Genomic DNA, 20,377 nt, shown 5'->3' on the forward strand with positions numbered 1-20,377 from the left:
TTGCTAAATGAATGACAGCTGAGAGCCCGTTCAAAGTGTAAAATGTTTTTGGTGAAAGCTATTTTGATATTAGTGTTAGAAACTTTGAACAGCTAAGAACAATCCAAGGTGTGCGTGTGCAAACTTCAGAACTGAACCAGTTACTATTACACATGTACCTGACTATTTTCTGAATCATCTTCATACAGTTGTTATTTTTACTTCAGTGCTTGTTTCATGCTCAGAACATGCATTGTGAAAGTAAAGAAATGTTACCTCAAAGCACTGCATCCTTAATTCTACGTAAGTAAAAATAGCAAAATGCACATAGAACCACGTAACAAATTGGTTTTTCCTAAACTGATCATTTGTGTATTTCACATTTGGAATTTTAATCTAGTCAGTCAGTAAATAGTAATTTTGACTATCAAATAAATCTAAAGGAAAAGGAGGGGAGAGGGAAAAGATAAAATAGTATGAAGTAGCACAAAATGGAAAATACTCATGTACCTCAAAGACTTAACGCACATGATGGTTTTCCAGCTCTGCCCACACTCAGGATTCTTCTTCACACTGAGCACCATTCATTACATTTCTAAGTAAATCAACACTGAACCACACGAGGCGAAAGTTTCTACTGCAACATTTTCTGTGGGCTGAAAATGTCAAGTGTGTTAGCCGTTCAGGCTAAAGTTCAGTCGGTGATAGAAAAGTAAATGTTCATGTCAGTCAGGGCAGTTCTAACCAAGACTTTCTATCCAAAGTGCAAACCAAAGCTTGACTAATCACCGGGTTCACAGGTTCTCAGGCTTATTCTGATTACACCTGGTGAAGGTGGGTGGAGCTGTGCTGGAAATTAGGTGGGGTCACCAGAGGCCATGTTGTGGCAGCAGCAGAACAATTAAGTGGAACATTTAACCGCTGAAGAGTTTTCTGGAGTTGGTGAAGAACAAAACGTTAAACTTTAATCCTGGACTTACATCATTCATCAGGTGGACAGAAGGCAGCTTCAGATGAACGCTGAACTTCTGCTGGATGTGTAAGTGTTTGCTTACACACACGTGTTTGTTTGTTAGCTTTGTGTCAGCCATGTGTGGTTGCTGTGGAAAGATGGGAATTGTGAGGAAATGCATCATTGTAATATGGTGCTAATTGTATAATTAATGACCAAAAACCATTAAAAAAAAAAAAAAATACTAACCAACGACAAAATTTAAAAAAAAAAATTACTCACTTGGTAAATAATTGCTTTTCTGGGTGGGAAGGGGTATTTTACCACCTGGTACCATGGTCGAAGACTGAAACCTGACTGCATCCTTGATGTAAAGCGTTCACTTAATAAATGTAAACATTATTGAGATTAAGCTGCCAGATACAACAGAGGTGTGGGCTGTGCCAGCATATAGATAGTCTTATTATAGGTACATGTACAGCATCTTATACTGCAGGGCGACATGATGAAGAGATATTGCTAAGACGTGACTGAGCTGGTAGAAAATATAATGATAGAGTACAGCAAGCATCTATTGCAGCCGCTGGTTTCAGGATTAAATTCTGTCGTTTCTCCGGCTTTGTGTCTCCAGAGAATGTGTAAGAAGGATATTAGGTTTACCTGGATACTGCGGTATTACAGTAACTACTCTGAGATGCTGTATGTATTTAAAGATATTTCCATGAAAGAATGCAGACTGGAGCAATTACGACTGAGTGTTATACTGACATGGAAAGTGACCACAGGAGAGAAGCGAGAACAAACAGGGACGATGGCAGTGGTGTCCATGAAGTTAGTGCTGCAGGCAGTTCTTTCTCGAATGTTATAAAGATGAACTAAATGAACAAACTGCATGACACAGCTCAGAAGAGAGATACTGACCTCTCTGGCCTCTCTGCAACGGTTTTCAGGGGATGGAGTCAGTGAAACAGCTGTCTCGTGTAATGGCCACATCTGCTTCCTAAAATTAAAATGGAGAAATTGGTTGGTTGGTAGCTTGTACAGTTGCCAGGCACAGGAGAGCAAAAGAGGGGGGGGTAAAAAAAAAGACCTAAAATTACATACAACACAATGCTGTCTGATTTTAGAAGTGCCTTCATCTGCAGAATCAAGTGTTGCTGAAAGTCACTTGACCTGAATACGATCCTCGTAATCCAGTCGCGTGTGAGGCTTTTCTGTCTCCCGTCCTGACTATGCCCATCATCCTGTAACAAATACTCAGAAAGAAAAGGTGTGAAATTAATCGTTAGAGTGCAAAAGTTAAGTTAGTAAACTTTATTCACTGAGCGCTTTTCAAAAACGCAGTAGTAATGAAGTCAGACAGAAATGATGAATAATAAAAAACACATATAAAATCATGGACACAAAGTGTAGAAACCACAGAATATAGAATTAGACGCTCATGAAGTGTTTTAGTACTTTGAATGTCAATCATTCCAATTTAGTTATTATTTATTAGATTATCAACAATGGTGACTGTTTTGATAAGGGATTGAAAAAGATTCATATTTGATAAACAGACTTGATGTTTGAATCAGATGCAATATGAACCCATCACAACCAAAAATAGAATAATAGAATAATAGAATCGTTACCTGCTGCTGCAGTGCTGGTAGAAATGGTCGTGATAATAAAAACCGGACAGGGAATATTAGTATGAGCAGCAGCAGAGGTGCCACCATTCACATTCACATTAGCAGCCAGTCCGTGATTATAATCTCCAGTGTCAGAATGCAGCCTGCAGGGATACAAAGCCAATCCAGAGAAAGTGTGCTGGAGCTTTCACCTGGAGAGTAATGAATTTCTCCACTATAGAGCCAGATGGCCAGGGGACGGGAAGAGGCCTGATACTTAGCGCTATTTATTTGGTGAACCCTGGAGGTGTCCTGCGCACGCCGTCTGAGCAGAGAACAGGAAGAAGCGACGGGGCCGGGCCGGGCTGGGCTGACTGACACAGAGACAGATTAGCAGTGGTAGTGGGCCTATCTGTAGCTAGCAGGTGTGTTTAAAACGAGCCACTGGAGTGTGTGTGTGTGTGTGTGTCTGTGTGGAGGGAGCGAGAGGGAGAGAGCAGGGGAAAACAGGTAGTATCAGATTTCCATGATTAGCCCGTTGTTGACCGCGGAGCTATCTTGACACGCTGCCATTTTGTTTTTGTTTGGCTGTACAGTCAGAGCACGGAGGCCTGTTCACACACATCTATCTGTGCCATGCCACACCACGCCAAGCATCTGCAATGCAGTGGCTGCCATGGCTTAGCTCTGCTGCCTCTGTGCAACACCCCTGAGTCCACACAGACAGACTGAAACACACACACGCACATATACAGATGCCCACATGCATACACATACACAAGTAAGGAAGAATACACATGCAGGCACACACAAGCATTGGATTGAATTGGACAGCTGCCGTACCTTTACTCAACAGGAGGGATCGTTCCCGTAAATTCCATCTCCTCCTTCTCGTCTTCTTTCCCTAACCCTCCCAACCCCATCGCTTTTTGCTTTTCTTTTCTCGTCTATCCATCTCTCTTTCTCTATTGACCCGCTTGGCCACAATGTCTGTCTCCCATTGATCTGAATATAGAGTTAAATGGGAGAGACACATCTCTCATCAGGATGTAAGAACAAATTTTTTTTTTTTCTAAGAACGACAGGCCGCCTCCCTGCAAGTCCATTCATTCTTCCTCTCTCAGGACTTCTCCACGGCGTATACCACGCTGTCGGCCAGAACGGTTTTGATAAAATGTTCATGGTCAGACCTTTCACATTCAGCTAGCGAGAAATTCCTTGAATTCTTAATTGCTTTAGTGTCTCATCTATTTTTGCATTTGGCCACCACACAAAACATATTAAACTCAACCAGAAGAATCTACAATGGAGGCATTCAGAGCGATGATAAAAAAGACTGCACATCACAGACGGGTGTTCTTATCTCAAAAGTAAAAAAAAAAAAAAAAAAAAAAAAAAAAGATTTGGTGGATATTTATTGGACAGCTGTAGAATAGAGGGGATGAGAGAAAGAGAGAGGGGGAGGTGTACTGTTATCTTTATTGGATCATGCTGTGCAATAATGATATCGTGACACCACCATGCCCACCCTGTGTCTGACGTTTGCAGCTACAGTCCTGCCTCAGCACACTGCTGTGGCTTCTCTAAGTGAAGCTGTGGGAACAGCAACAAGAATCAAAGTTTGTGAAGCAGGATGAACATCAGTTGGTCTGAAAACAAGCCCTGTGTGTCTGACGATAAGCAATAAAATGCAGGAATTTGAGAGGAATGTTCTTGAGACTGGAGTTGTTTGTCTTTTAATTCAGTTCAGGCAGGATCAGTGGTATTTATGAAACCCAGACTTCCTAAGAAGTGAATTATTCTGTTCCTTTACGCATGATGGCAAGATGTCTGTCATTATTAATGCAGGGATGTGAGACAGCCTGTCTGCATATTTCACTCACAATTACAGGATGATGGTAAATGTTAAAATGCAGTTTAACTGCAGCATGGATGGATGGATGGATGGATGGATGAGTCGAGCACAGAACTTTTCGTTCTGCTGTTTGTCTCCCATGTGAAACCCAGAGCCATCTTTTAGCCGTGACTATTTATTATTGTTACCATGACAACGAAGGTGGGGCACACCTGCTGCTGGTCTTCTAGCATCATCATACAGCATGATGTGATCCTGTGAGCGTCTTCCAGTTGTGTGCTTCTCCTTTCTCTCACTTACACATGCACACTCGCACAGATCCTTCAGACACATACTGTAGATGCAGAAGCTGTCAGGGTAAAGCCTGTGTTGCAGTCACATACATTTGGATGTGTCTTTCAGTTCCTTGTTCTGTTGAGAAATAATAGCGAGGTGCCCTTGATTTCAAAAATAGAAAATTGTATGTGACCTTGCTTTAGCAAGGGAGACCTGCAGATGGACAGATAGACATAAAAAATACTGAAGCAGTGAGTGGGGAAAGAAAGAAAAGAAGGGTAGCATGTGATGGGAAAGAGATGGACCAGCAGAGAAGGAATATGTGTTTTTTGACCTTTATTTATTCAGGTATTGTTTGCTAAACATGCCCCGGGGAGCATCTGAAAGTCTGTTTTGATTAGGTAGGCTCCAAACTCAGGGAACTGACCCAGAAGTATTTAACTGGCAGCCATGATAAAAGCATGTACAATTCTCTAAATGCTACGGGAAGACGCTTCAGGGTCTGTTTGCAGAAGAAATGCAGCATCAACCTTCAAGAAGGGAAAAGAGATATAACTGTTCTACAGCTGCTTTGTCAGTTGGCAACTGGTGTGTTCCCGACTCGTTCTATCCCTCCAGTAAATTTCACTGTGAGGTTTTTATATTTGGATACGCCTGTTTAGTCTTTTTGTTTGTTTGTTTGTTTGTTTTGCTAGTTGGTCCAGTTATCCTGTGTATGGATGCTGGCTTGTGAGGACACCTGTCTCGTGGACACTGTTCTGTGTGCTCGTATCACGTGCGCACTCAGGGTTTTTAAATGCCTTAATGGCAGTTTGATTTTGAGAAAGTGATTTTGGATAAATCATGTCTCTCTGTTCATAATGAGGAAGCAAAAGCCGTTGTCGAATCATTGTTTATTCAAGCAGTTTGACTGAAAATCTCCACACCTGAGCTAAAATGTTTCACTTAGATATTTTCTGTTAAGCTACGAGCTTTATTAGAGGAACAGTATCGAGTATATAATCTCATGCAGTGCAAATTGTTGAGTACGTTTTTATGATCTCTGGAGGGAAGTGAACGATTCCCTGGATAAAACAACATCTGTTTGAGGAACAGAACCATCTGAGTCTTCATGCATGAGTTTCTGTGTGTTTCTAACACCTTTCGGATGGTTTGTTCATAAATGGCCTCGGTATGCACCATCAGATGGCTTACACTGTGTGCTGCCAATTAAGCCACAGCCCAGGCATTAATTAAATAAATAAATTATCGTGTCTACTTTAAATGTGGAACATGAACATAATCTAAATATCAAGTTCGCAGTTTCAATTATCACACCGCAGGATCAGACTTCAGCCGCTGCTAGAAATCAGATTTTTTTTTCTCCACACTTGGTTGCTCATACTGTATATTCATTCACTGAAAAGGTCAACGTTGCCTGTGTTATAATGTGTAGCTACAATGTGCAACTTAAATCTGGCTGAACTTATCCAACGGTACAGAGGAAATGATGCCAGTGGGTTCCATGTTTGAGTCCATCTTAGGTGTGCTTCATATCAGGACATGGGGAGACATGTCACCTCTAACTGTCAGGTGAGGACAGCGGTTACTGATGGTACATTGTACGCTGCGTCGTAAGGTCAAAGGTTTTGGGCATTCCTGTTCACACGTGTTCGTTAACCTTTGATGTGATGTTCTTGATGCAACAGGATACAGTGATTTTTGTATTTCATTGTTTTCTCTCAACTTTGAAGCAAAAGGTCGACATAGAAATTGCGTAGTTTTGTGTCATTTGAATGATCTGCCCTGACAGACCAGAATCCCTCCCAGATAATGAATGCATGATTCCACACACTTTATCTAGCTTACAGATTTGTATATGCACTCACATTTATCACATGCATTTATTCCAACACACGTCTTGATGGTTTAATCTAGAGTTTCCAAATAGAAACTAGAAATGAAAGCACCAACAAAACTCTTGGGATGTTGACTAATGAATTTTACCTGTTCACCTGTCACCTCTGACACACTTAACTGGGTTGAATGTCTCTCTTCTGTGTTTGTGAACTGATTCACTGCTGCACCACCACTTACATCTCAGAACCTACAACCTGGTAAAGCAGTAAGCCATCTTTCTACACCAGAAAACACCATTTCCCTTTTTGCTCGTATGCTTTCTGCTCTAGTCGCCGTGCCTCTGGTCTGTAATCCTGCTCTCAGGGCCGATCAATAATCAGGCAGGCCAGGACAAGCCTGCCAGAAACCTTTGATATCAGTTAGCATGGCTTCCAGGCTGGCTGGCTGCCTGTAAGTCTGTCACTCTTGGAGAATGCCATCCATGAAGGACGCCATTACATGTCTGCCCATGGGACTGTCATGTTTTAACTCCCTCAAACACGCCTGTGTATTGGTGCACACACATGTACTGGGAGGAAAGAGAGGAGGGAAGAAAGTAAGCGAAGAACGAGTGTCTATCAAATAATACATACACTGTTTTCCCCGGTTCATTCATTCATACAGACAATACAACTTCTAGTTTGACTATTAATGCAACATGATTCCCACATCAGTGTTTCACTGATTATCGACTAATCAGTGTTTTGTTGGTAATTGTTAGCTCTTTATAAAATATGACTTGAATAGTGTTTAAGAACATTTTGCCGAACTTGCCCTTTGAAGGTAAATTAATATAAAAAAATAGTTAAAGTATTTTAGGAAAGACTGCAACGAAACAAAAAGCTTCGTGTTTTCATTTGCAACAACTTGGAGATGCTCTGTTTTGGCTTGACGGCAAAACTCTTGTCATTGTAACGAACCAACTGCATTAAACATATTAAAATATTCATTTATTCAAATTCTCTGGGAAAAGAATGGGGAAAGGTTAGTTCTAGAAAAGAATGGACCACAAACCACTGTCCAACATAACACAGATAATAATTTCTGTATTAAACAATAATGGCAAATGGAGCTGGAGATTAGATTCAGCAAGGAAATCTGTGAAAACATCCTCCCTGAAGTCCATTAAGGTGCTAATACAAATGGATCAGAGGCAAACCAGTACATTTTGGAGGAATTTGTAAAGCAGACTGCCAGTGTTGCACTAATATTCAGGAAGCGTCTTCTCCCACATCATTTTTAAGGGAAATATTTAAGTTGCTTGAGAAAGCATTTGCTTACCAGATACCTCAGAACCCACTGTTCAAACTATTCAAGCACCATCCATTAAAAGACAGAAGAAAGATATATTTATTACATATACTGTCTGACATTGCAAGGAAGCCTTTAACAGTGGGTTAGCAGAAGGAGTCTCCCCAACCTGTGACACATGGAAATTCATAATTAAAGCACAAAAAAACTACTACAGTTTTTGTTTCAGCTGAAGGTTATCACATTTGGATGTGGAGTTGTCTTTTTGAAAACAGTTACTGCTTGTTTCTTTGTTTGTTTGTCTTTAGATATTTATTTTGTATTCATTCTCCTTTTTTCTCTTTTAATCATAATCAGAATTCACTCCCCCACCGTATCAGTGATGGATCAGTGAAACAGTCATAAGAATCATAATAGTTCTGAAAGACACTGACAACTGATTTTGTTGAAAAGAGAAACATCAGAAAGATCAGAGAGAACCGATATTTGTAATTTTTGAAGTTTTGTTGTTTTGGAGGACTTGTTTTAGTTCACTGTTTTTTGTGCAGACATTCCCAGCAGCTCAAACGTGATTAACTTTTTGTTTAGGCAAGTCAGAGCACTTGGTTAAGCTTATGGAAACAGTGCTATCTTGATTAAAGACTGAAAAAGTCAATGGGTTGTCCTTGTAGGACGGGAGATAAGACACTGACAGGACACTTTTCCCAACACCCATTGTTTTAAACCTGACAACACACTGGACGCTGGACGCAAACCCCAGTCTCCAGCGTCTGCTTTCCTCTGTCGGGTCTCCATATTTGAATTTGAAAATGCTGATATTCTTTCTGTATATTTCCCTGCTGATCTGGATTTACAAAACGGAAGAACAATAATTAAATCATGAATACTGCATCACCTGCACCCACTAGTGATTGGATTCATGTTAGTGTCGATGTCCGTTGCATATTCAGCTCTTTGAGTCTTTTATTGGTGTTACTGTTAAAAGTTCCAAAAGGGCTCTGATTGATCTTTTTATCATTAAATTATGAAGTGTTGCATAAATGGCTGCTGCCTGTTCCTCACAAAAATCAAGTGGTGCCTTGATGCAGAGGTGAAAATCATCAGGTTCGTTATTCTTTCCTCAAAAGAGAAGAGACGAAAATAAGGAAAGAGACGAAAGAAGGAAAAGGGTTTGAAGTGGAGGGTTGTGTTATCCAGCGCCCGATGGTTTATTGATCCTTGCGGTGCCTCTCCCTCTTTCTCTCCTCACAGCATGGCGGAGTAAATTGGACTGTTTTCTTCTGCAGTGATTGACGTGTGCCTTCTGTGAGCAGTGTTTTCAAACTTGCAGTGATATTTTCAGCAGACTGAAATGATTTTTTTCATCCGAATCCGGCATTCTCTCTTAAAATGGCACAATTCTTTGAGTGCGTACAGCGTCTGAGCTGACAGGTGACGAGTGTTAAGCTAAACAACCTACAGTGCATTGTGACAACTCTGTCAACAAAAAACAAAGGGAGAGGACGACAAATGGCGCTTCTGTCACTTATCGCCAGGACGAACAAAACAGCACAGTACAGTCCAAGCATGAAATCATGTCTGGAGGGAAATCTTTTATGTTTGAAAAAAAAAAAAAAGTCCAGTAGTGTTGCAGAGCAAATGCTAAGAATGACACAGTAGTGCTTTGTGATTCTGCTCCGTTTGAGTGTCTGCGCGCAGAATGTGGTACAAACTAAAGGGATCGTGTCAGGACATACTAAATGGCATTATTTATATCACGAATTAACTCTTAGTTATCTGTTTGTCTTTGTAGTTGGCAGCTGTACTCAGGAAGAAAATGCATTCTTCAAGTTGAGTGTAATCTCATTATGTCCTCGTGAATGCACATGAACGGCAAAGTAAAGCTTTAAAAAGGTTGAGCTGAGGTTCCAGTCGAGCGTTGCATCGTTGTGTGGATCCATGTTCATGGTGATGGCACCGGAGCTCAGTCAAATTCCAACTAAAGCCAGAAAATTGTTGATACTAAATGATTATACAAAACTCTTAACATTTTTTTAAAATCCTTTATTTATCTGTCCCTGTCAAGTGTAGAATGTCTAAGATCAGGGACAGATTGTGGCTGTGGTCAACAAAAACTTCAGCTGTCACAGGAGAGAAACTCCACTCTCCGTCATGAGTGCTTGAAGCACTACAGACCCATTCACCACTCCAACATCCGCACGCTTACTTTCCGGCTTGTTGAGACACCGGAACTTGAGAAACTTGTTGTGACACTGGCTCTGAACATTGGCATTGAATGGAGGTTGTGCGCTGCTGAATCCCTCCACATGAAACACGCTCACTGGAGATTCAAAGTCCAAGTCCGAGTCTGTTTAATGTGGCGGTTGTTGAAAACACAAGGCACATTTTTGTTTAGTCTCATTCAAATTGCAGATAGTCAGTTTCAAAAAATGTTGGCAAATACACAGATTCTGAATCAAGACTGAAGGTGGAAATGTCTGGAGCAAGAACACCACCAGCAAGCTGATAGTCTAGAATTCAGTGGGAGAGAGACAAGTCTGCCCACAATGAGACAAAACTGGACTTTAACCTGCTCCTCCATCAACTTCCTGTAGAGTTTACATTGTGTTGTGGTTTTGGGGCAGGCGAGGACTTCACCGTCATGTTCAATGTCACTTTAATGGGAATAAACCATCTCCGTTGTGATGCAAGCAATGTTGAATCAGATCCATCTTCTTTGCATCAGGTGGAAAAACATCTTTAGCTTAGAATTATGAATGTGTACAATATGGCTTTTGCTTGAATCAAGGATTCACATTGTTAATTTGACAACAGCTGCTTTACTTAAAACTAGAGCAGAAAATCATTCAGTCATCACGTATTTTAAAGGGTTCATGTCAGACCAGGGCTCAGCCTCATCGACTGTATAAATAAAACCACGTCTTAGTGCTGACTCAATTCTTGACCTAACTTCCCCTCTCCAGAGGAAATCAGTCCCTCACCAGCCAATTACCAAGGGTTGTTGAAGATCCCCAGAGCCCAATCAGCGCCCAGCGTCTCCTAACTCAGCCCACCACCCTGCCGCACACATACCTCATACTGCTGATTAAGGGATCTGAGGCCCCACTGAAATAACTCACCTCTCTTCACCCATGCATTCCCTCCCCCAAACACTGCTTATTATTAATCTCTATTTATCTCTTGATTGAGAAATCTTCCATTTGTTTGAAGGACAGCCTAATACAGTAATCAGTGTACTGGTGGTAAAAAAAAAAAAAAAACAATGTCCTGTGAGTAAAACTGATTTTTAACCACTGAAGCATAACATTCTTGTTCATCACTGCTCATCCAGCTACTTTGAAAACATGGCTGAGCCTTGAGCATACTCATTTTTTATTTGTAAGCACAAAGGAAACAGTCAGCAGTCTGGTCTGATATTAATAAGAGCATCATCTGTGGTGCAGATCTGATTTCTCCCCATGTCTGAACGCAGTGCCCCCAACCAGCTGCATCTGAGGCACTGCTGATGGATGACTGCCCATGACCTCTGAAATCTCTACATTTTAATTTATCTTTTTTTAATTTATTTACTTATTTTTTATAAATGATCCCCAAACGAGCACAAAAACGCTTTAACACCCTTAACTGCATCTTTTTTCCCTCAGATCTTAACTCAGAGCTCTTTTGCATTTCCCTTATTTCCTCTTAAACAGCTCATGCTCACTTATTAATTTCAATTATAAGATCATGCAGTGAGGTGCACTGAGCAGATTCCCTCAGAAGCATGCACTGTCCACAATCAGCCATGCATGTTGTGATAAATCGCTCGGAGAAGTCAAGCTCTCCAACAGCACAACTGTGACCACGGAGTATTAATCACAGCAGGACAGATTATTACCCGTCCTCCATCCATCTTTTTGCTGGTGACATTGCAGGGTGTAAACAAACAATGGTGTGTTGGTTTTATCCACGACATGCAGTGTGTGGTGAGGCAGTGGCAGACTTGTTATGGATCCTTGGGTGGAGAGTAAGTAGCCTCTGCTGGAAAACTGATTGGGTTTACGTGTTTTTTTTTTTCTGCTGCAGTTCAGGATGATATGATGCTTTATTTGCAGAACTGTAGTTAGAAGACAATTACAATGAAGTCTGAGGAGCAATGGGCTGCTGGAAGACAGTGAGATGAATTAACGCTTGTCACAAAACCTGATTGTTGGAGGCTGAATGCATTCAGAAAAATAAACAAATACATAAAAATAAATATACAGATGATACCCCACTGTATCTATGTGTTGGAGTTGATTATGACTAACAAGCTTTTCTTTGTCTGTCCTGCAGCATCTCCAACTGTCCCTCCGCTGCACTCGGAGCATTTCAAACCCTGTCATGAGAAGGACCTGGCCTACTGCCTAAATGGTGGCGAATGCTTTGTCATCGAGACGCTAAGTGGGCCTCACAAGCACTGCAAGTAAGTGATTATTTTAAGCGCCTCATCCTCTCTCTCATCCTCTGCTCCTTCCTACGTTTAATATGTTTCCTTCTTTGTCCTGCGCTTCCTCCCTATAAAGGCCTCCAGTAGTAAAGCCTGTTGCATGCCCCGGATGTTTATGTAATGGCTGTTTTTGCGTATGTTTTGTGTGAATATTATTCATGTTAAGAAATATGAAGACTATAGGCTTTAAAATAGCATACAATCAAATTTTTCTAGCACCAAACACTCACTGCACCCTGCAGGTTTAAAAGGCGGCTCTGAGGAAGGTGTTTGTGCCTTCGTGGACGGTGGAAGCTGCTTGTATTTACCACAGTTACAATGGATTCCAGGGGTGACCTAGATTTGTGTCCAAAAAAAAGACAACACACAGTCCACAGAAAGTTCTCACAGCCGTTCTCAGTATGTTCCACTTCTCCACCATTGATCGGTCCAGCACGTTTGAACAGTCATAGTTTCTCCACAGGTGCTAAATGCTGTCCTTCCATGTTGCACTGTTGCCTTGCTATCCTAAAACTATCCTGGAAGTGTAACCAGCACTGTATTATTAAACGTACGATTGCTTGCAACATATCGAACACAGGGATCGACAGCTGAGAAGTGGATTATGCTACAGTTTGAAATGTTTCTGTGGAGATTTTGATGCTTAAAATCCATATTAACTGCTGTGAATTCAGCTGACAGACCAAACCACGAACTTATCAAGGGCTTCAAGCATACAGACGTTTGTGTCTCTGATACTCAACAGATTTACTTTGAAGGATTCATTTAATTTGCTATTCGGTTCTGGCAGATCCAAAGAGCTGCTCCCGTCTGCAAACACTCCTTAATAAACTGTATGGGAAGATTTCTGCAGCTCAATCTCTGTGCAGCTGTACATGTGTATGTGTATGCACAAGCTGTGTGTGTCTGTGTATGGGTGTGTACGGGTGTGTAGCCATGGCTGTTGCCATCTTACGTGTGTGTGTCTTAGTTGTCCCAGATTTTAGAGTAGAGCTCATGGGCACTTAGCCCGTTCAAATGTGGGACCCTTTACTAATTAAGTCCCAGAACAACTTCTTCCAAAATCTAACCGCAGGACTTCCACCCGACCTGTTTTTCAAAGAGTCTGTTTTTGCCTCCCCTGGGCTACAAGTATACATCCGTATGCATGTGTGCGTCTGTGTGTGAGAGAGTGTGAGTGTGTGGATGATAATGAGGGGTGTGTTTTGGCTCAGCAGTGTAAGAGATGCATTTAAGCATGTGCATGAGAACTTCATCACGATGTGCACGCACACACGCAAACAGACTGGCTTTGTTTGTCTACGTGTTTGTCAACGCTTTAAAATGCTCTTGCCTTCTCTGCAGACCCATCCCTGACCCCTGACCCCTGACCTGACCTTTGAACCACACCATAACTCTTCAGTGCATAGGCAGATAGATATAGACATAGAATATAGATACAGATATAAGTTATAGTTATGCACTTTAACCTGTGTTCTGCAGTTTTCGGTTTTCAGTGTGTAATCCAGTCAAAAGTCAACTGAAGTTCACAGCAGCACAAACATCTGGTTATTTTTGTTAGCTTTCTGTTTTATTTTAGAAAATGAACGAGAGAAGGAGAAGCAGGATAAGAGAGGCAGAACACAGAGAGAGACCGAGGCGTAGCCGGACGAGGAGTCGGAGACTGCTCGCTTCCGTTGCCATGACTACATAATCTGTAGACAAGCGTAGCTGTTAAAGAGCGAAGGTTTGTGATGTGCGCTGGGACGGCCTTGAACACACTGTCTGTGCATGTTAATGTGTGTGCTGAGGTACAGAGGAGAGAAAGCTGTGCACCAAGTTGATCTCTTCTGCTTAATCGTGTGGCAATGAGCTTTCTGAAGGAGAGATATGGACCATGAGGCAACGTGGCATCCACTCTGAGTGTGAATAACAGCTGCTACGATCGTGCAGTAAAACTATGAAGTGTGATCAGTACGTTTATTTTTAAAAAAATAAGGTTTAGTGTTTAGAAAGAGTAATATTTTAGGCTTTGGAACTTAGAAATTAAACTAATGAGTCAGTCTTTTTGGAATCAAACTTCATATGAATATTTTATGAATGGATGGAGAAAGTGAGGCAATAAAGTGACTAAACACTAGAGAGTAAATATTAACAAAATTCACCATGAAAGAAAAAAAAACACAGGATGCGTTGTGCTTCATTTGACATCCTGGTAGACTTTAATTTATCTTCATCAGCAAAAGAATGACAAATTTCACCCCTGGCACAGGATCAATGTATAATCTGATTCAGTTTGTGTTTACAACAAATTGAGACAAATCAGGTTGTAAAAGCGTGATCAATCCAGACGTTTAATGGGGATAAATTGAGCCAGTTTGTGGCGTTGTTTTTCACAGAATTAATCATTTTTATTTGTTAGATGAAACTTGATCCTTTTCGCAATGATTTTCTCCCGGAGTCGTAACTCAAATATCAAGTGCCACTCCCGACCAGTTGTAAAACAAGCACAGGATTGTCCCCCAGAGCGCTGTTTAGCGCTGTCACTGTGCGACGGTTGTGTTTGTCAACCTACGGGGACGAATGGGGAGGGATTCAACGTGAGTCACAAGGACTTCTCATTCCAACGTGCGCACACACACACATGCACACACACACACACATACACACACACACATGCTAATGCTCACTGTCACTGCTTTGGGCAACATACTCAGGCATTCAATCATTAGTGCTCAGCTAACCAGTAAATTAGTCAGTGTGCTGAGATAATATTTTCAGAATATGGCAACAGGCCAAGCCATTCAGTTATAAAAGTGTGTGATGCTGAATTTGATTAATTACTTTTTCAGCTTAGCTGGATTTTCCCAAAGAGAACAAAAACTCTAATGATAGTTTTAATGTAATTACCGGTTCAAATAATGTCTGTTTAAATATCTCCCCTTCCCTATTTGCCTATACACCCTTACTCTCTCTCCTCTCTTTACTTTGTTACTCTAGTTTTAGGAGAAGCAACAAATTTCTAATTGCCTCAGTCCTTCTTTTGATGTGAAGGACCTGGTTATTCAGATGTACATCTTTTAACTTGCCACTGTTTGTTTATTCTGTCTTCAGAGGTACAATGATTGATTTCTGCTGCATGTATTATTTATTTCCTCCTGTCAGGGTGACCGGGCAGAGAGGATCTCCCTCAGCCTGGTTAGCAACAGGGGCTAGGTATAAGCCTGTCTCATTGCCCTCTGTTGAGAGGCTATTCCAGAGCGATAGAAAGGCAATCTCACCTGGCAGGTGGAGGTAGGGAGGGTTTGGAAAAGATCCCCCAAAGCCCCCGCCAGTGAGACCAGGGGCTGAGACAGATACATGACACATACGCACACACACGCATCTTGTGTGCAGCTTGTGTGTTGGAAGCTAAGATGTTGGTCCAGACTGTGTTGCAGGTCACAGAGCTCACCAACTCAGGCTCTTTTTCAGGAAGAAATTGTAAAATCCTCCTGCCAACATTTTTTTTTTTTAAAACATGACTTATGTAGAAAGGGTGGCAGCTGTGAGGATTGATGTGTGTAGTGTGCGTACATTTTCCCCTTCTCATTGCACACTGAACTAATATTAAATTTAATTGATCCAGGATATTTGTCCGTAGGAAGGATGTAGATTTAAGGTCTTGATTGTTGCAGTTGAAGGTGCAGAAGACAAACCACTTCTTCTCAGAGTGTAATCCTCCTTCCCACCCTCACACAATCCCCCTCATCCTCCCTCCTGTGTCTCTGGACTCCAGCCTTTCCTTTCCTGAGTGACCTCGGGCTTTTCCAAAGCGTTCAGCCACGGACCAGCAACGCTAGATTGACTTGGGCCACATAGGGGCGGAGTGACAGCTCAGTGTGGTACATGACATCACCTTCCCCACTCATACACACACACACACACACACACGCACACACACTGGCAAGCCAATTAACAAGAAACATGCATAAAATTGAAAACATAGCAGCAATAACACACATCTAAGCTGCCAGTAAACAAGGAGATTAAAAGCATATGAAAGAAGACAAGCAATATGTATATTTTGTGTGTGTGTGTGTGTGTGTGTGTGTGTGTGTGTGTGTGTGTGTGTGTGTGTGTGTGTGTGTAATATATACAATATTGTATATGATGATGTATATTTCATAGTATCAGTAGACATCAGTCAAACTACAAAAATGCAGCCCATTCAATATTCCAAAGATGAAATTCCTGAGGTTTTTCCAGAGCCACAATTTTCACAACTCGTAGGTATCTAGATGAAAAATTGGCTTAATACAGCTCAGGCTGTAATGTTGGATGTAATCATTGTTTCATTAAATGTCAATGACTGTATCAATATGCAGTTAGATATGAGCTGTAAAAAGCTGTTGAAACAACAGTCATAGGTTATTTCTCATAAGCCTCAGCTTTCCCTCCAAATTTCACCTACACAGCCAAATATCTTCGAACATGATAATCACCAGATCAGTGCTCACTGGCTCGTGAAGACACTGCATATGATGAAAAACCCCTGAGAAATAAGTCAGACGTAATGTTGGAGGCGACCAAATTAAGAAATAAGACGGCAGAGAAAACGTCACTGTCCAGAGTCCTGAAGTCTGTCCTCTGGGCATGTGTAGGAAAATGCAACTAACCAACCCCCCTACATACCCCCCACCCACCACACCAGCCCCTCCACCCTCCCCAACCCCAACATGTCAGCAGTGAGAGGAAAGAGAGTGAGGGAACATATGGAAGGGCCATTGCATTTTGTGCAATATTGTTTCTGACAGGAGGAATTTACGTTGACAGGACAAAGTCTCTGGGATGAAGGTGTGTCAAATGCTCACTATATAGAATGCCAAAGTGCACGTTTGTGTTTGTGTGTGTGCATGTGTGTGTCGGCAAACAGAGCAGTGTAAAGGTGTATTATCATCAGAGGAAAAAAAGAAAAACATGATCTGCTCCTTCCTACATTCTGAAAACCATCTGGTTGCTGTTTTTTTTTCTTAGTCACTCATTCTCTTGCTTTCTGCCTGTTTTTTTTTTCTCCTTACCCTGCTCTCCCTCTCTGTTTTCTCCTTCTCTATCTCTCCGTCTCAACCTCATCGCCATCTGTGCGATAATAATGGCACACCAGTGGGAGTTCGACTGGTGTCTCTCTGACAGTAATAAACAAGGCTGATGCTGTGGCATGCTTTCGTGGTGGGAGAAAATTAAACAGATAAGAGACTGCATATTGTGGCTAGAGGGCGCCGCTTTCGGTGAGTGAGTCCTCGGAGATGCAAAGAGGAGCACTTGGCATTGGTATGGAAAACACAAGCTGGTGGGGTGGGGGGGGGGCAAGGAGGGAGGAAGATGAATACAAACCAGGAAACGGTGAAGAGAGTGCTTTTGCGGTGACATGCTGACTGAGAGGACTTGAGAGTGTGAGCGATGGCGGCCAAACGTCACTGTGTCACTGCGTGCTGATTTAATTAGCACACAATGAAGGCTTAATGATCTCTTGGCAGCTCAATCAGGGTGTTATGTAAAGGGAAATCGATTCAGTGCAGTGGAATCTCTTTTTTAATCATTTTTATTGTTTCTATTTATTTTTTTTTAGCTCTAGGAAACAAATGCAGCAGTGGCTTGTTTTCCTTCAAAAAGCAAAATATATTTTTGTACTAACTATGGATCCAATCATCATCAATCGTGCAGCTGCACTGAGCTTTTACTCTATTTTAGCTCGTTGTTTTGGTTTAGTCTCACCTCTCCTACCAAACTCAGCAAACGAGTTCTGATAAATCCACTTTAGCCACCTGCCCGGCATTAAATGGCAGAGAGACAAAGTTAGAGATGAGCTGGTGAAGCAGCTAAACCACAGCTAAAAGCAGACTGAGTACTGACCCATCGGATTAATGTGCAATTTTCTGCCTTTTTTTTCAGGCTGGCTTCTCAGTGCCATTTCCTAAACTCTCCAACTTCTCAACTTCCCACTGATTTGTATTGACGTCTTTTAATTAACAAGATTTAACTAATTAAATTGCACAGCTCACTCAGTTTGGTAAACGGCATCTATCTGAGTGTCTGATTAAGGCTCTTTCGCAAGCGTAAACATATGTTTACCGTGTGTGCGTGCGCGTGTCTAAGAATACTCAGTCTCCATATGAGAAACAACATTCTACATATGTTCATATGGGAAAAGTAACTCTCTGAATCTGAATCTGTCAAATATCATAATGAAAATTTAAACAAGACCAGATGCTGGTTTCTGTTGTTACCGCCCGCAGTGTAACGTAGGTGTAACAACACACACGATTCTGACAGAAAGCGACAGGAAATAGAAAATTGGAACGTGCACTGCTGGTGGTAATCCCTGAAAGCTTTAAATAATTGTCACATTTAACACTGTTATGAATAATAATACTTAGACAAATTACGATCGTTAATCACAGTGACGTTTTCCTGTGAATAACCCTCACAGCCTGTGGCAGTTAGACCCTCGTGATGCCAGCTGCAGGATTTTAAAGACGGTTTGATAAAGAATATCCTAAACCAGTCAGATAAATTACAGTGTGGTCTTATTAATACTGTAATTCTCCTGATTTCACAGAAGAGACTGCACTAATGCTCGGCAGTAAAAAGAAAAAAAAAAATATGTTTTACGCAGCACCAGTAATGACAATCAGAAATTGAAAATGCACTTTTTACATTAGAACATTAATGTTTCATGCAGTTACTAATAAAAAGTATCATGTAAGGTAACAGAGATTAACAGAGCATTTCAGCGTTTCTTCTTGTAACAACAATACACCATCAAATTTATTTTTTAAATTTCAGATTTCCGTGATGCTCTTTTACATAATGTGCAGTAAATGGTGGACTGTCCTAAATGTTTTGCCAAACAGTGAGGAAGGAGACATATTGGACGACAGACAGTCCAGCATTCGTAAAAATAATTTCACTTCCTGCCGTGCTTTTGAAGTGAGTGACAGTCAGGGTGTATTTCAGAACATAAACCGGTGATGGAAATCAGTGAGTGCAGATGTGGGAGGACATTTATATTCCAACACCCACACAGTCGGCTCATCTTTAGGAGGCTCTCAACATACTATGGTGCAGTACATTTGGTCATGTGTAAAAGCCAATTGTGGGTGTGTGCGTTGAGACAACACGCGTGCACACACACATGCACACACACACAAATTGAAATGTTTGACAGGTCTGCCAAACCTTTGGCCTTATGGTGAAAGACAAGACAAGAAAGGGAAGAAGGCAAAAGGCAGAGATGGGGTTAAAGGAAGTGTTTGGCACATCAAAGGTTGAGGGATACTCCAGCATTATTCCCTATAATGATGTGCACAGACACAAGCACAGGATGTGTACTGTGACAATACTTAGCAGTGACGCAGAGGAGAAGTAAGCTAAGGAGATAGTGAGAGGACACAGGGAAAAGAGGAGTGAGGAAGTAGACGTACAGTAATTTGGTGATGTTCCTAATCAAGGCATCCCTTTCAAGTCAGCAGGTTTGATGTGTTAATAGGATGCAAATGTATGCAAATGAACTCTCCTTTTCCCTCCAAAACTCTGACTGAGTTCGCGTTGCATCCTCCTGCAGGATGGAGAACTCGGAATAAATACGGGAGAGAGCATAGAGATGAACTGTTGATTTATTTATTTATTTTATATATATATATATATATATATATATATATATATTTTTTTTTTTTTTTTTAAAGATTGGGGAAAGTTTAAAGATGGCCAAAAGGACACTGTAATTTTCTGTGCTCTTCCGTAATCTTTCCCCACTGACTGAACTCTGGCTCAGAGGTGAGTTTCAGCGTGCATGAAGCAAGGGAAAGAAAATTCATGAACATCATCATCCATTCATCAACAGTAAAAAGAGGAGAGTTAAAAGTGAAATATATTTACATAAAGGATTGCTGAGAAAAGAAGAAAGAGAGAAACGAGAGGAACAGAGATTGAAAGAGACAGAGAGAGACAATAGAAAAGAGAGAATAACTAAAGATAAGCTGTGTCTGAAATATTAAGCAGGTCTAGAGTCCCGGTGCTACCTGGGAGCTACAGCAGCCAGCTGATGTATGTTTTTACTGTAGTGCACTTCACTCTGAAATGGCAGC

The 20,377-nt window shown here is 41.3% G+C and overlaps 1 protein-coding gene across 1 annotated transcript in view; it reads left to right on the forward strand.

Moving 5' to 3' along the window:
• Positions 1-20,377, forward strand: part of LOC121189838 (pro-neuregulin-3, membrane-bound isoform) — a 288,975-nt gene that overhangs the window by 167,537 nt on the left and 101,061 nt on the right. The window contains exon 2 of the mRNA XM_041050306.1: positions 12,119-12,248. Within this exon, the coding sequence (XP_040906240.1) occupies positions 12,119-12,248 (130 nt within the window). The remainder of the gene's footprint in view (positions 1-12,118; positions 12,249-20,377) is intronic.

This window comes from Toxotes jaculatrix, chromosome 11 (genome assembly GCF_017976425.1).
Source record: "Toxotes jaculatrix isolate fToxJac2 chromosome 11, fToxJac2.pri, whole genome shotgun sequence".
Lineage (NCBI taxonomy): Eukaryota > Metazoa > Chordata > Actinopteri > Toxotidae > Toxotes > Toxotes jaculatrix.